Below are 17,519 nucleotides of genomic sequence, written 5' to 3' on the forward strand. Positions count from 1 at the left end.
TCCCGCCCCACCCCCCACCCCCCGCAACAAGTTGAACAAACTTTGTCAAATCTGATACCAGAGGCATAAACTCTGCTCAAATGAAAGCTTCTTTTTGTTTATCAACAAGGTGATAGGAAATAATGACGTTTCTCTTATTATAGTTAAGAGGAAGTTGATAAGCGCTCATAAAAATTCATTTATTCAAAAATGTTACTGAGACTTTATTATACAAGTGACCCAGCACTAGCTGTTGGTGATACAGTAATGAAGAGAAGCTACAGTCTTGGCCAGGGGTCCTCAAACTACGGCCCTCGGGCCATATGCAAATACAAATATTGTATTTGTTCCCGTTTTGTTTTTTTTCTTCAAAATAAGATATGTGCAGTGTGCATAGGAATTTGTTCATAGTTTTTTTTTAAACTATAGTCCGGCCCTCCAACGGTCTGAGGGACAGTGAACTGGCCCCCTGTTTAAAAAGTTTGAGGACCCCTGCTCTAGTGTGTGTGTGTGTGTGTGTGTGTGTGTGTGTGTATAATACGCACCAATAATACCTCATTTAGTATGTCAAAAAGAACTCTGGGTTTAAAAGGTAAGATTACGGCCCATATAGGGTATATATAATATCTGTTGTATGCTGTTAGGCAAATTCTCTGAACTTCAAATTCTTTATCTGTAAAATGGTGACAATATTCTCTGCTTCACAGTATTGTCCTAAGGATTAAATGAGAATGTACAGGGAAGTGAACTGTAAATTTTCAAATGCCATGTAAATGTGAGCTATAACTAGGATCAGCTAAACTGTTCTAGAGAACAAGAATAATGCCTTTAAATTTTGTTTGTTTATTCTCACCTCAAGGATATTTTTCCCATTGATTTTTAGACAGAGTGGAAGGGATGGAGAGAAACAGAGAGAGAAGAGAAACATCGATGTCAGAGACACATCTGTTGCCTCCTGCATGCACCACAACCAGGGTGAGCAAACCTGCAACTAAGGTACATGCCCTTGACTGGAATTGAACCCGGGACCCTTCAGTCCAAGGGCCAACGCTCTAACCCGAGCCAAACTGGCTAGGGTTTTATTTATTTATTTATTCATTCATTCATTCATTCATTCATTCTCAGCACCTAGCACAGGGCTTGGCACACACTGGGAATCTAATAAAGTCCTACTAACTCAGTTGGTTAGAGCATCATTCTGATATGCTTAGGTTGCAGGTTCAATCTCCGGCCAGAGCACATATAAGAATCGACCAATGAATACATAAGTGGAATAACAAATCAATGTCTCTCTCCCTCCCTCCCCGTTCCTTCTCTTAAAAAAATCAATAAAATACATTTAAAAAAAATCCAAGTACTAGGTATCTTGCAATCCTAGTGTGTTAATACCAATCCTCCAGGGGTATAAAAGAATCCAAACGTGACCAGAATTTTGGAAAAGATGCAAAACTTGTTCTAAGCCTCACAGCGGTTCTCAACCTGTGGGTCGCGAACAATGAAAATACATCCTGCATATCAGATATTTACATTACGATTCATAACAGTAGCAAGATTACAGTTATGAAGTAGCAACAAAAATAATTTTATGGTTGGGGATCACCACAACATGAGGAACTGTATTAAAGGGTCGCGGCATTAGGAAGGTTGAGAACCACTGCCTAGAGCTTTGGAAATTGATTCTTTCAATTAACATCAAATGTTTTTCTCTCCAATGATAAAACATTTTCATCAAATTCATCAATTTCTTTAATTTCCATAACAAGTCCCTAGTTATTAAAAATGAATACAATGACTTCGCCATAAAAACCTACTTTAAGACTCGTTGGAGAAATGGCAGATTCCAGGTGTGGGGCAGGAATCATGTAAGACAATCCTGCAACAGTTGTCAAGCCAGAAAGCAACAGAGCTATTAAAATATGTGAAACAGATCCAGAAGCTAATCTAAAAAAGTTTTTACTGCCCTAACCGGTTTGGCTCAGTGGAGAGAGCATCAGCCTGCGGACTGAAAGGTCCCAGGTTCGATTCTAGTCAAGGGCATGTACCTTGGTTGCGGGCACATCCCCAGTAGGAGGTGTGCAGGAGGCAGCTGATCGATGTTTCTCTCTCATCGATGTTTCTAACTGTCTATCCCTCTCCCTTCCTCTCTGTAAAAAAATCAATAAAATATATTAAAAAATAATAATAAAAAAATAAATAAATAAATTTTTACTGACCAAAGATGGGCCAATCTGAGCATAAGAATAATAACTCCAATGGGTTAATTAAAACAAAGCTAATGTGTTTATCATGAGTTCACACTGATATGTAAAAATTTTAAACCCTCACTGACCACCTTTGGAAAAGCAGAGTATCAAATAGTTAGAGAGAGCAAAAAAAATCTTAAGCTGAGGTATAACTGACATACATTACATTAGTTTCAGGTGTACATAATAATTCACTATTTGCATACATTGTGAAACCAATTTCTTTTTTATGACAATGTTCCAATCACTAAACACAAGAGGAAAGATAGAATTAGGGCAGTGCCATTTTGGAAACCCTAGAGAACTAATGGAACTAGACAATGATGTGGCTTGTGGCTACCATAGCGGACCACACAATTACAGACTAAAAGAAATTTGACAGATTTATCAACTAATAATGTGTAGACCTTGCTTAGATTCTTTTCCAAACAAACTTATGACAAATTTATGAGATTTATAAGATAATTAGAAATTTGATTCCTGATTTGATATATACAGATATTGTTTTTAGATATAACAATGATTGTGAAGGTTTACTAAAATATTCATGAAATGAAATGATGTCTGAATTTGCTTCAAAATAATCAAGAAGGGCAGGGGCGAAAATGAATATATCAGCTGTGAAGCTGGTGATGGGATCAGGACGGTTCATTATACAATTTTTTCTACTTTAGTATAAGTTTGAAATGTTTCTTTTTTTAAAAAATACTGCAAAAGAATATTTATTATAACCCACAGATGTTTAGGACAGATGCACTAGAGTAAAAAAATGAGATTACAAAACAGTTTATACATTGTGATTCCATTTCTAGAGAAGAATTATTCTGTTTTTACATATGTATGCAGAAAATATTTTGAAGGAAACCCAATAAAATGTTAATAGGTTATCCTGTGTGGTAGGAATACACCTTTTTCTTTTTATCGGCACCTTCTGATTTTTGTATCATTAATATGTATCATGTGTATAATACAATGAGTGAAAACAAATAGCAATACACCTGAGATATATGGGTGTGTGTTTTATCAGCTCCAAAGTGACATCTTGGGGATATGATTGCAAAGCTGGGCAGTGCAGACAGCCTCACAAAAGCCAGACACTGACCTGCTGATTGCCCAGTGTGTGTAGCTCCAGCGAGGTCAGCACGAAAGAAAGGAGTCCATAGACACACATGCATGCGGTGCTGGTGGTGCACTGTAATGGCAAAGGAGTCAGTGAATAATCTGAATAACTCAACTCTTTCCCAGATTCAGCATAATCCTATCACATGAATATAGTCCCTGTGAAAAAATGGGAAGGGAAGCTGAGGCTTCATAATTTTCCTAATTTAGTCCCAAGATCAGGAAGACAAAGGAAGAGAAAGCAGGAACCAAAAATATTACAATACCCCAGCCGGTGTGGCTTAGTGGTTGAACATTGATTGACCCATAAACCAAGAGGTTGCTAGTTCCATTCCCGGTCAGGGCATATGCTTGGATTTCAGGCTCAATCCCCAGTAGGGCGTGTGCAGGAGGCAGCCAACTGATGATTCTCTCATCGATGTGTCTATCTCTCTATCCCTTTCCCTTCCTCTCTTTCTAAAATCGATAAAAAAACATATTTCTAAAAAATATTATAAGAAAAAAATCAAAAGAGAATCATTTTCAAAATGATCAAAGTTTCCATGGGGAAGAAAATCACATCCGGCCTACAAAAAGGATAGCTTGTATGTGCTAACATGAACTCTGCAGCTGCCTGAACTGTCACCAAGATAAATCAAACAGTGCCAACAAGTGGGGCCCTTTGGCTGAGGTTTCATTTCAGCATGTCAAAACAAGCTGACTAAACAGTGTCATACAAATTAAGCCTCAACACAAGACTCAAGAGAATTTCTAGTTCATCCTGTTATAACTGAATGAGTAAGCACCCCAAAAAGATTTCTCCTATCAATATGGCCAAAGCTATCATCTAGGAGATAAACTATACTGGCAAAAAGTCAGACATAGTGGGTTCAAACTATATCCGCCACTAAGTGGCAATTATTCCTGTGGGCAAATTTTATCTCCCTGAATGTCAATTTCCTAATGCAAAAAAACCAGAATGCTAATCCATAGTGCAAAAAAGTGATACAAAGATGAAATAAGATAATGTACCAGAAAGTGATGAGCACAGTGTCTATAAAGGTCAGTTATAATAATATCATCATTATCTACATCACTACTACAATTATTATTACTATTATCATGATTCATTAATAAGCTTCCGCCCTGCTCTTTGCCCATTCTCAAGTTCAAATACCAATAGCCCGAGTCTCACATCATTTCCCCCACTAGACAGTGAGCGAAGTAGTCGGGTCAAGTACTGAAATACATTCAGCTGGATGGCTGTGCCACCTATCTTCCGGACAACACTGCTTGTCTCTTCTGGATTCAGGGTGTGGCGAAGGAGAGCCCAGGCCAAAAGCACTGGGGCATGATGTGGAATGTCCCCAAAGGTCAACATCAAACGGTCCATATCCTAATGAAAAAGGAAAACATCTGTGTCAATAAACAGAAAGAATCAGGACCCTTCCACAGGATCCTTCATTACACATAATTAAAGTCTTCTCTTCATCCACAGAGGGCCCTCCCTCATTCTGGTATTTTACTCTTCCCAAACCCCCAGCCACCTCACTAACAGACCCCTCAAGGACTCTCCCTTTTACCCATACTTTTTTTTCCTTCTGATTTTTAGCAGTCTTAACCTAAGATTATAAAATACATCCTCAAATAGAGACTCTCCAAATTTCCCCTGATCCTTCTTGAACTTTCTCTGCTTTCTCCTCATTTTCTATCTTTCTAACCATCCCATCTCAAAAGTTCTTCCCCTTTCCTCTTCTTGCACAGGCTCCATATATACAGACCACCTCCCAAAGGTTCTATCCTTGGGCGTCTTTTGTCCTTATATCCTCTCCCTGAGTGATTCTACTCACCCTCACAGATTCCACTATCACCTCTGTGCAGATAATTGACAAATCCAATCAACTTAACAATGCAGAACCTCAAATTCCACAACAAGAAAAATTTTATGTAAGAGTATAGTTGAGTGGTCAAAAACATACTACTATGAAAAGTCTGCACAAAGGCCAGAGGCTGCTCAAAGTTCACCTGGCAAATAAGCCCATCCTGGGCAAACTGATGCAGTTCTCTTCTGTCATCCAAAGCACACTTGAGCAATGACTCAATATCCATGCCTTCCACCAGGATAAGGGCACTGAAGTAGCTAGAAAGGAAAACAGTATCACGGTGTCATTAATGCTACTCTAACCTCATTGGAAAATAGGTGAAATCTTAAGACACTTCAATATCAAAGAAATTATGATTGAGTTATGTTACATTCTTTCTCACACTAAGTCTTATAAATCCAGTATGTATTTTACACTTCCAACACATCCCAATTTGACCAGCCACATTTTAAATGCTCAACAGTCATACATGGCTTGTGCCTACCAAAGCACAGATCAAGTCCTGGAGTTTTCTACAGCCACCAATTATATCTGACCTTGATAAACTCTCTGACTGTTCAAGTGTGTATCTTTGTCCACAGAGGGAACAGACCTCTAAATGTAAATATATCCATTGCCATAAAATTCAAAGTCCATAAACGGATCTCAAAGAGGCAGGAAACAAATCTGCCTTATTTTTCATGGTCTCAGCGTTTGCACAGTGTCTGGCCTGCAATAGGTGCTCAACAAATATTTTGTTGAATGGATGAACCTCTTCGATGAAGACAGTAAGTAAACTAATAGAATGCCATACTTACTTTGAGAGACCATGTCCTTTCAATCCCAGTCTTTACTCCCTATATGACTTGGAACATGGTAGCACCCATCTATTTCCCCACCCATTAATTGAAAAGTACTCCTCCCCTCACCCATTCACAGAATCACTATAATATCAATGTAACACTGTACAAGTTCTATGACCTCCATTAATTCAGACTTACCCAATCCGATCCACAAAAGGATCCATGGTCTCATCCACCAGGTGCCTGTTGGTCTGCCTACTACCAAATCCTTGCTCTTTAAACAGCTTAGTTAATACCAATAGGTCACTAGGTGCCATCTCAAAGTATGCATAATAAAGGAAGATAATTTCTAGCAGCATGGACTGTTCCCGAAGGCATTGGACAAACCAGCGAGACACCTGACGCTCAGTCTGCACAACCAATGAAGAAAAAAATGGGAGAGAAATAAAGTCAGATTTACAAACATATTTAAATTTGTAAAGTTATTTTTACTAGGTAATACATGTATAGTAGTCCCCCTTACCCGCGGGGGATACATTCCAAGACCCTCAGTGGATGCCTGAAAGCATGGATGGTATTAAACCCTACATATACTATGTTTTTTCCTTGAGAAATTTATGCTTTTGTTGCTATTATAAATGGGCCCTTTTCTTCTATTAAATATTTAAAATATCTATTGTGTTTTGGTTGAATTGTTTTAATAAACACATATCATTGTCAAAACCAAAGATTATAACAATAACATTAGTAATCTATAAATGCAGATTGGCTTTAGATCTAGGATAAAATAATCAGACTAGTGTCACACACTAAATAATGATAATAAAGAAGACAAAATCTTGAGTATAGAGTTCCATTAATCATTAAGAGAATATTTTAGGTAAGAGAGAAAGTAAATGTTTTATCCATATGACATATTTAAATTTTTCTGAAGACTGATAACTTACGTTTTAAGTTTAACAAATGAATAAATAATTTAACTTGGAGCTCTATGAGAAAGAGTATATAATTCTCCTAAGAATTATAAGAGGGTCCAATAAACACATACCATGAGGTTTCCATGTGTCTCCCATGTTGGTGCTTCAGTTCTATAAAGCTCTTCAAACTGCTGTCTATATTTTGTAACTAGCTCCTTCTCCAATTTATCAACACAGTCTGCATATTCAACCTTTTAAAAAAAATCCAAAACAGGGTAACTTATACCTAAAGTAAAAGTTAAATATTCAAATAAATATGAGTGTGAATAATATAAAATTATTTAAAAGAGTTGAATTTTACAGGGTAAAGAGAACCAAGAAGACAAAATGGGCTTACCCTATAAGGATGTCTTTCATCTTGGAAATAAGTGAGAAGGTGTAAGACACAACGAAGAATACACATTCTTTCTTCATAATAATAATCTGCAATCTGGGAAAAATATTCAAAATCAGTTACTCACAATTGCACGGGATACTCAATTGTAAATTTATTGATAAAGAGATCACTTAAAGATGTGCATGAAAAAGTTCAATTTATAATCAATCACAGCCCTGGCCAGTGTGGCTCAGTTAGTTGAATGTCATTCCATGCACCAAGAGGTCGCCAGTTCGATTCCTGGTCAGGGTACATACCCGGATTGCAGACTCGATCCCCAAGTAGGGGGCATACAGGAGGTAGCCAATCAATCTTTCTTTCTCATTGATTTTTCTCCCTCTCTCTCCCTCTCCCTTACTCTCTCTCTCTAAAATCAATAAAAACATATTTTTTTTAAATAAAATAAAATAAAACCAATCACAGAAATGGACACAGTATTAGGCCAAAAAGAAAGCAAAAGGCCTTCATGAATGGGATACAGGTAAAGTCATGCAAGATAAAAGCAATTACTTAATAATATAAACAAATTTTTCTAGCAGTTAGAGCATTCAAGTAATACACAATACTATAAACTGACAGCCAAATATATGAAAGCAAATATAAAAACACCACTGATGTATGTCCTAATTCCTTATAACTAATGTACTTAGTTCTCACTAAATACCAAATAGGAAACTACTTCAGAAATCATGATAAAATTCCATTTTAAAATCAGATCCTGGGTGAGAAGGTTGCTTTGGGAGGAAGGGGGAGTTAAAGAAATACAAATTAATCCTGTTGCATTTAGATCTAGAGAAAAAATATCCATTAACCAGTTCTCACCCCCAATGACTGAAGAATCTCCTTTGGAAAAAGAGCTCGGCTGGTTCCAGTGGATTAAAAACCTCTTGTTTCACAAAACAAGTAATAAGCTTCCTCATTAGGACCTCAATGCTTACCCAACAAGAGTTAAAGGCAGCAATGCTCAGGAAAACAAGGTCAAGGAACCGGTACCCAATTTTACATAGAAGAACGGAAATGGTGACTACTACTGACCTTCAGGATTAAAGCCTGGCTCTGCCTCTCATCTTGCAGTACCACCTGAAGGAAAAAAGAAAAGCCAGGAAGCCACCTTATTAGCAATACTAAATTCACACACAAAAAAAGGTAAACATGTTCACCTCACCCTTCAAGATTATAATTGCCCATTCATTTCTGCAAACATTTTACCCAACTATATATTCAAGTCTGTGCTCAAATCCCTGCCCCCCTCCTCTGGCTTTAGTTTCCTCATATATATAACTAGAGGCCCGGTGCACAAATTCGTGCACAGGTGGAGTCTAGCCCACCCCCATCGGGGCTGTTCAGGCCAGGCCAGCTGAGGGGAGAGGCCATGGAAGGTTGGCCGGCCGGCCCTGCCCCCTGGTCGAACTCTGGGTGGAGGGGACAATTTGCATATTAGCTTTTTATTATATAGGACGAGAAACCGGACAGGCTAAATGTTGTTCTAGGTCCATTTCAGCTCTAATATCCTGAGACTCTGATGAACATGTCAGTATTTGACCCCTCCCCACCTTCAAGTCTGAGCACCGACCTCAGCTTAAGCATCTGTTTTTTTAGGCCTTTAAACAGTCTTTCCTGAAAGTGGCTTTATCTGATTACCTACCTCTGTTGCAAGGAACTGGTACCAAAACCTTAAATTATCTAAAACTAACAAGGAAAAGGATAAAGGCAAGAGAATGGAGCTGAACATAATCACAAACCTTTAGTAAGTCCCGAGTACCTCTGTAATCCTCTTGAAGGTAACACTGGAGTAACTGCACACTCTGTTCTTCGTCAAGACCCTGAAACACAGAGGTCATAAGTGGGGAACAGTCACCTCAGCTCAGAAATCATGTATCGGATGCAAAGCATTCTAAAGATTTGTCCTCTGGAATGAACACAGAACTTAAATAAACAAAAATCCTTTTAAAGATTTCATACAACATAACAATTTTAACTGAAATAGGAGAGAAAAGGAGAAAGTCACAGGCACGTAATTTATGTGACAAATGTACATGCCAGAAACAACTGTGCTCATTCATCAAGCACATTAATACAGCAGCAGACATTCTCTGGGTTTCCAAAATTAAAAGGAAACAGCTACATATTTAAATACAGTTTAGTCCAGTGGTCGGCAAACTCATTAGTCAACAGAGCCAAATATCAACAGTACAACGATTGAAATTTCTTTTGAGAGCCAAATTTTTTAAACTTAAACTATATAGGTAGGTACATTGTTATTAACTTAATTAGGGTACTCCTACGGCTTAGGAAGAGCCACATTCAAGGGGCCAAAGAGCCGCATGTGGTTCGAGAGCCGCAGTTTGCCGACCACGGGTCTAGTCAATTTAAAGAACATCACGTGTATGCTGAAGAAAACACTATGATATACAGTATATGGGCCAGGCAACTGGATTTGTGGCTCTATGTCAGAAGAGTTGCAATCTAGATATTTTTAAAACACAGTATTCAATTTAATCTCCAAAACTGAAGTAAACTGAATTTCCACTAATAATCACTAACAATAAAACCATGCACATCCATACTCCAGGTAATAAATTGAGCCAATGCTAACTTTTACTTACCAAAAACTTGCTGATTCGTAAACCCAGTTCCTTCAGTGGTGAAGGTACATCTTTTTTAGCTTTCACTTTTTCAGCTGAATTTGGACTATGAAAAGAACAATGAATCATTTCCTCATTCTCAGTAACCCTCTGGGGGTTAAAATAAAAATACTTCAAGATATTTTTACTACAGACCTATTTTTGCCCTTTAAGTGACTACAAAATACACACACACACACAAGTTCATTGCTACAGACTTTATAACACAGAACTATTTATGCCTAGGTAATAAATATAGTTTAGGTCTGTTACAAATGATAGCTGTAACAATAGTATTTATAAATGAGAGTTACATTAATTATTTTTTATCCTTACAACTACTCTGAAAGGTAAATATTACTATCCCCATTTTACAAATGGAATTACCAACACTCAGAAAACAACTTACCAAAAATCCCACAGCTAATAAAAAGTTGAGGTGAAATTTAAGACCAGGTGTTAGTATATATACATATATTACCTAGCTCTGCCCACTGAGAAGGCCTAGAAGCTATGACACCCCACCCCATGCCCATTGCAGCAGCGAGCACACCCAGCATCCAGATCTTGGTTTCCAATACCATTCTCTAATAAAAGGTACCAGGAATCCTTGGTGAAATGGTTGATCGAGAGCTGGGGTGGAGAAAATACTAGATGAACCTGGAGCATCTTGTAATGCCAGAAAGTAAAGAAAATACTCAGGAAACAAAAGGAGGGCACAGCCCTGACCGGTTTGGCTCAGTGGATAGAGCGTCGGCCTGCGGACTGAAGGGTCCCAGGTTCGATTCCGGTCAAGGGCATGAACTTGGTTGCGGGCACATCCCCAGTAGGGGGTGTGCAGGAGGCAGCTGATGGGTGTTTCTCTCTCATCGATGATTCTAACTCTCTATCCCTCTCCCTTCCTCTCTGTAAAAAATCAATAAAATATTTTTTTTTTTAAAGGAGGGCACATGTCAAAAGGTCACAGAAGCCAATCTAAAAAAACTTCCATTGGCCAAAGCTGGAACAGGTATAAACAAGTATAAACTAAATATACACGAATTCCTAGTGATATAAATGAATAAACAGACAGACAGACAAATAAGTAAATAGGAGAAAAAGTCCAAATAATATACATAGGTACTACTCCCTTTAGAAGGTGAAGTTTAATTCCACTATACCCCTACCTTGAGAGTGGCTATATTTAGTGACTCGCTTCCAAAAAATAGAGGACAGAGAGAGAAAAAAGTGACTTTACAGAGGAGAAACTTGGCAAATGCTACCTTAGCCAAGGGAGCAAAGTTAACATCACCAGTGATTTCATATGGATAACTCTTTCAATACGTATCCTCTATTATGATGTGGTAAGAATGGTACTTTACCTTTCTGAATTCTTCTCCAAAACCCACAACCCAATCTAATAATAGGAAAAACATCAAACAAATCCAAATTGAGGGCATTTTATAAAATATTTGATCAGTCCTCCTCAAAACTATTCAGGTCATGAAAATCAAAAAAAGACTGAGATACCGTCAAACTAAGAGCTTAGAAGACATGACAGCTGAATGCAATGTGGTACCCTGCATTGATCATACAACAGAAAGAAGACATTAAAGAAAAAATTTGGGGGTGTTAAATTCAAATAAAGCCAACAGTTAAAAAAAAAATCTGTTAAACTTCAACTCCCATGTACCAGAAAGGGAACTTTTGTCTTTAAAAAAAAAGAAACTAAAGCCCTAAATGTCTAGTCTGTGAACAAAGCATGTTGTTGTTGGATTTTTATAGAGACTCTCACATTTCACAGAAAATCCACAACACAAAGGCTAGTATAAAGTTAAACAATAGGTTCTGAAAGAGGCAACACAGAATGATGGTTAAGAACACAGACACTGGAGTAAGACTGCCAGGTTTGAATCCTGGTTCTACCACTTACTAGCTGTGTGACCTTGGGCAAGTTACTTAACCTCTTTGTGCCTCAGTTTCCCCATCTGTAAAATGGAAACAATAATAAAAGTACCTAAATGTGATAATATAGTGATTATCTTTTTTTAAGTTCATATACTTTAGATACATAATAAAGTATTTACAGATAAAATAACTGTAATGATGTCTGTGAGTTACTTCAAAATAATTATGGGGGAAGGGTTAACAGATGAACAAACAAAAAAAAGTTCTTCACTAACCTAAGAGAATGAAGGTGGAAAGTGAAGATGGAATAAAATCAACAGATGTTCAGAAGCAGAAGGGAAATGGGGGTGCTTGGGAACTACAATGCATAACACAGTGAGATCTGGACTAGGAATTAAGGTAAAAGAGTCTAGTCCTTCCTACAGGTATAGTCTTTTCTTCTGTTTTAACTACTTTATTTTTCCACTTCCCAGTAAAAAACAAAACAAAAAAAACTTACATTCACCTCCAAAATAAAAATTGTTCGCTGTTATATTCCAGCATTTGGTGCTGACAGTGCCTCACACAATTCGGACCAAAATATATATTTGAATACTTAATTGAATATTTAATAAACCCTCATCCCCAGACACTACAGTTATATAACTGGATTCAACAATACTGTATTTTTAGAAGGAATTTCCCTTCCTTTATAAAGACAGGTTTCCACTGGTTTCCTTTAAAGAGACAATTTGGTTTCTACTGGTAACCGAATTGTATTCTCTCTGATCTACCCAACCCAGCAATACCATTCATGAAAATGGTTTCATCTATACCAGCTTCTTCAGGGGAATTACTCTAAGCAGATGCTTATGATAGCCATACCTGGGAGGTTTATAGTATGAAAGTCCTTCTAATAGCCGCTGCCAATGTTTATTCAGTTCTGCCTCAATCTGATTCTGGAAAAGAACAAGGAAATAATACAAATGCAATTTTAATCAGACTTCAGGATCACAGTGATGATTACATATTCCTTTCAGTCTTATTTTTAAAGCCAGCTGGTGTGGCTCAGTGGTTGAGCCCCGACCTATGAACCAGGCGGTCACGGTTGGATTCCTGTTCAGGGCACATGCCTGGGTTACAGGTTCCATCCCCAGTAGGGAGTGTGCAGAAAGCAGCCGATTGATGATTCTCTTTCATCAACAGTGTTTCTGTCTCTCTCTCCCTCTCCCTTCCTCTCTCTGAAATCAATAAAAACACATAAAAAAATTTATTTTGAAAATTAAAAAAAGTGTTCTTCCCCACAGTTGAAATCATTTTGAATAGAGAATTTTATAGTCTTTTCTTTGCTTAACATTCTAACATAATGATTTCACCTTATTATGAAAATCTTGATAAACGTTCTTAAGTGATTGCATATTTTATTAAGTGGCTAGAATAATTTATTTACCATTCTTCTAATGTTAGATACACTTAAGCTGACTGTAATTCCTTATTAATATAAATAATGCTATGGTTAAGAGCTTTGTGCACAAAGCCTTTCCAGGATTTTTTTCTTTTAAAAGATAGTCCTTGCCCTAGCCGGTGTGCTCAGTGGTTGGAGCATCAGACTATGCACCAAAGGGCCGTGGGTTCGATTCCCCGTGAAGGGCACGCACCTGGGTGCAAGTTTGCTCCCTGCCCCTAGTCGGAGTGTGTGCAGGAGGCAACCAGTCGATATGTTTCTCTCACATCAGTGTTTCTCTCTGTGTCTTTTTCCCCTCTCCCTCCTTCCCTTCCACTCTCTCTGGAAAGCAATGGAAAAAATATCCTCAGGTGAGGATAACAAAAAAAAAAAACAAAAAAAATGATGCAGTCCTAGAAGTGGAATTATGAGATGAAGACATATCAAAAAATGTTAAGGCTCTAAAAAAGGTGTTATCGTTCCTTTTATTAATTACAATAACAACACAATAGTAATAATTGAATGTCATCTTAACATTTTACCATCACAGGGTCAGAACACTAGAGGATCAATATGAAAAACTGTCCTTTATTGATTATATACTTGAAAATGTCCTAGAAACCACAGTCTCTCTGACCTAAGGAGCTACCTAAATGGAAAAAGGAGAAAAAGCAAGTAAAGTATGAGACAGAAAAAGCCTGAGAATCTTTTTAGCCTGAGGTAGCAGGACAGTATTTATACCCTAACCCTGAGCAGCCAATCAAGCAGCACTGTTATCTTTTCAGAAAAGGAATCGCTAAGGAACAAAGAAAGGCGCAGATTTAGAAAACTTTTAGCAGCGAGACTATAAGACACACTACATTTCAGCAGAGAAAAAATATATATATAAAGTTTTAGAATTTAAAAAATGTGTTTACTTCCTACTTCAAAGAGAAGGCACTTTTTAAAAAAAAAATACAAACTGCACAAAGATCCATAGAATCCACTCAAGAACACCACCACTTACCAGTTCTCTCAGAGCTGACCTTCCAAGCAGAATTGTCCACAGTTCTCTGCTGCTCCTGAAAAAGGACAGAAACCAGACTGAACTAAGCTATCTCACAGCTATTTTTTTTTCTCACAGCTATTTTATCTATTCTCTAAAGCAAAAAACTCAATGAACAAAACAACTTGTTAATATTTTGGACAGTAATCCTATTATATTCTTAGAAGTTTGATGTTCAAAATAAAAATTAAAAAACTAAAATATAGTCCTAGTTGGTTTGGCTCAGTGGATAGAGCGTCAGCCTGTGGACTGAAGGGTCCCAGGTTGGATTCCGGGCAAGAACACATGTCCTGGTTGCGGGCTCAATCCCCAGTAAGGGGCGTGCAAGAGGCAGCCGATCAATGATTTTCTATCATCATTGATGTTTCTATCTCTCCCTTTCCCTTCCTCTCTGAAATTAATACAAATTTTTTTTAAAAAAAAGAAAATTAGTATTTGATCATAACAAGAATCAACACTTATTAAGCAGTTGTAATTGTCAGGCACTGAACACCTTGTCTTATTGAATATGGACAACTTATGAGGCAGATACTGTTATTATCCCCATTATTTCATCCGAAAACTAAGGTTTAAGAGTGGTTAAGTAAGTTGCCTAACATCACAAAGCCAATACATAATGGAGCCAGAGCTTGAACCCAGGTTTGCACAACTCCAGAGTTGACTCATTACATTACACTGCTTCAAGGTGCACCAAAGAACTCATCCTACAAGCAAAGACTGAGGTGAAGTTTTCTGTTCTACAGTGGCATACCATACCCATAATACAGTGGCTGGCACATAGGAGAGGCTCAAAAATACATGCTGACGAATGACTATCAAAGGAGAAGTCCCTTTTAGACCTATAATCTAATTGGAAGAGGAAAATTAGAAAAAACAAGTATCTGCAGAAGTGCCAAGAGAAGGCAGAATAAAAGAGAAAATGGTAGTTTAACAGGAAGGGAATCCTTGTGGAAATGAATGTTACTGGCTCCTCAATTCCTACACATTTACTGGTCTAGGAATAATGGGAATAAATCTAGAACTTCATGATGCTCATACACTTAGTATTGGGATTGACAAAGGATGTTAAGCACACATGACACTATCAGCAAGTAATGAAGAGCTAAATCCTAACAAACACTCCAAAGGAATATAATCTTCTAAGACAAAAAGAGTCAGAGGAGAGAAAGACCACTGGGAACTGAGCCAACGACTAGTGAAAGATTTCACCTCAAATAGGGACTTGAAGGTTTAAGCAGGGTGACTCTCAGGACACAAGACATGGCTGGAACTGCGACGTCCAAGCCAAAGACTCGGGGAAGCATCTTCCATATATATTTTCATAAACAAAATATGTGCTATCATGTCTCATTTATTTACAGAAATATATTTGAGCTAAGTATTTGTAGGAGAAACTAAAGAACCAAAATCAAATAACTTGCCTGAAGGGTAAAGTTAAAAATTTTATTGACTTCCAGGCCAATGTTCTAGCAGACACCATGGAACTCCATTCCTAAATGAGCCGGAGTCCACGGAAACGGGACATTCTCTTCCTTACAGAGGTCCCGGTCCCTGGAAAACTGGGTGAACGCTGCTGGGGGGTTAGGAATAACAGTCTCTACAGCTGCGTCCTTTAGGTGGAAAGCTGAGGTACAGCCCACCCACTGAGGAGCTTTTTTTTTTAATATATTTTATTGATTTTTTACAGAGAGGAAGGGGGAGGGATAGAGAGTTAGAAACATCGATCGCCCTAACCGGTTTGGCTCAGTGGATAGAGTCTCAGCCTGCGGACTCAAGGGTCCCAGGTTTGATTCCGGTCAAGGTTATGTACCTTGCTTACGGGCACATCCCCAGTAGGGGGCGTGCAAGAGGCAGCTGATTGATGTTTCTAACTCTATCCCATTCCCCTCTTCTCTGTAAAAAATCAATAAAAAAAAATAAAAAAAAAGAAACATCGACCAGCTGCCTCCTGCACAATCCCTACCAGGGATGTGCCCACAATCAAGGTACATGTCCTTGGCCGGAATCGAACCCGGGACCCCTCAGTCCGCAGGCCGACACTCTATCCACTGAGCCAAACCGGTCAGGGCTGAGGAGCTCTTTTGAGAAAGTTATTTCCACATGAAGACAATAAACAAAAGTGGTCACTGCTTGCCTGGCCTGCATTTCTCAGTGGTTAGAGCATTGGTGGAGCACCAAAAGGTCCAGGGTTCGATTCCTGGTCAAGGGCATGTACCTGGGGTGCAGGTCGGGGCGCATGCAGGGGGCAACCAAGCAATGTTTCTCCTCCCCCCTTCCCTTCCACTCTCTCTAAAAAAAAAACCAATGGGAAAAATATCCTCAGGTGAGGATTAACAACAAAAAGAAAGTGGTCCCTGCCCACGGATACTCCGACTCCACAGAGGTTCATCTCTCTTGCATGATTTAGGCAGAAAGCTTTCACACCACCATCTTTTTTAGCACATTCCGACGTCTATAAACACATTAACTGAAGAACACGAGAGATACCAAAAAACGCCAATATTCAAAGGGAGTTTCTGCCAAGCCCCGACCGAACTTCCCGGAGCCGGACTGCTCTGGGAGTGTTCCCTGTCCGACTCCGGCCACTCGCATGGACCACGCACCGGCTTCCCGCGCTCAGGCCACCGCGGGGCTGTCCAGAGGACTCGCACCTGGGGAGACACCCGGCTGGCTGTCCGCAGGCACCGGGGCGGGAAATTAAAGGGTTTTGGTCGCGACCCGTAGGCCTGGCACAGACGGGCGCTTCGCAGTGTAGCCTGAGCCGGCCGCGAGCAGAGCAGCGTCTCCAGCCCGTGGGTCATGTCTTCCACCTTCAGGTACGAGTCCGGCAGGGCTGCCAGGACGATCAAAGCATTTTCCACGGAGACCCACGCGGCTCTTCCATTCCAGAACGCGCCTCGCCCTGCGGGAGCTAGACGGCACCCAAGCGCCACAGTGACCACGACGCCGCCTGTGGCTAAGAGCTGACGGGAAGCAGCAGAAGAGGGCAAAGCCCACGGGTCCTCACGGCCCAGCAGGCCCGGGGCCGGCCGGTGCGGGAGGCGGGTCAGAGAGGATGGTCGGTCCCGAATAGGTACCATAGGTACCGAGAGCCTGCCGCCTGCCCTCCTGGGGGTTAAGGACACCGCGGGCAGGAGAAAGGCAGGGACGGCGCTGGCCAGGGGGGTGCTCGGAGGAGGGCGGGAGGGAGCACGGAGGCCTG

At 39.4% G+C, this 17,519-nt stretch overlaps 2 protein-coding genes across 2 annotated transcripts in view; one reads left to right on the forward strand and one right to left on the reverse strand.

The window, feature by feature from the left end:
• The window catches only part of NUP188 (nucleoporin 188kDa), a 41,198-nt gene extending 23,801 nt beyond the window's left edge, over positions 1 to 17,397 (reverse strand). The window contains exons 1-12 of the mRNA XM_014529297.1: positions 16,921 to 17,397; positions 14,279 to 14,365; positions 12,714 to 12,787; positions 9,945 to 10,029; positions 9,081 to 9,161; positions 8,374 to 8,418; positions 7,300 to 7,392; positions 7,034 to 7,153; positions 6,184 to 6,395; positions 5,346 to 5,460; positions 4,516 to 4,716; positions 3,325 to 3,414 (exon numbers count right to left, since the gene is read on the reverse strand). Coding sequence (XP_014384783.1) covers positions 3,325 to 3,414; positions 4,516 to 4,716; positions 5,346 to 5,460; positions 6,184 to 6,395; positions 7,034 to 7,153; positions 7,300 to 7,392; positions 8,374 to 8,418; positions 9,081 to 9,161; positions 9,945 to 10,029; positions 12,714 to 12,787; positions 14,279 to 14,365; positions 16,921 to 17,397 — 1,680 coding nt within the window. The remainder of the gene's footprint in view (positions 1 to 3,324; positions 3,415 to 4,515; positions 4,717 to 5,345; positions 5,461 to 6,183; positions 6,396 to 7,033; positions 7,154 to 7,299; positions 7,393 to 8,373; positions 8,419 to 9,080; positions 9,162 to 9,944; positions 10,030 to 12,713; positions 12,788 to 14,278; positions 14,366 to 16,920) is intronic.
• The window catches only part of ZDHHC12 (zinc finger, DHHC-type containing 12), a 590,635-nt gene that overhangs the window by 409,039 nt on the left and 164,077 nt on the right, over positions 1 to 17,519 (forward strand). The gene's annotated exons all lie outside the window — the stretch shown is intronic.

This window comes from Myotis brandtii, unplaced genomic scaffold (genome assembly GCF_000412655.1).
Source record: "Myotis brandtii unplaced genomic scaffold, ASM41265v1 scaffold68, whole genome shotgun sequence".
In the NCBI taxonomy this organism is placed as follows: Eukaryota; Metazoa; Chordata; class Mammalia; order Chiroptera; family Vespertilionidae; genus Myotis; species Myotis brandtii.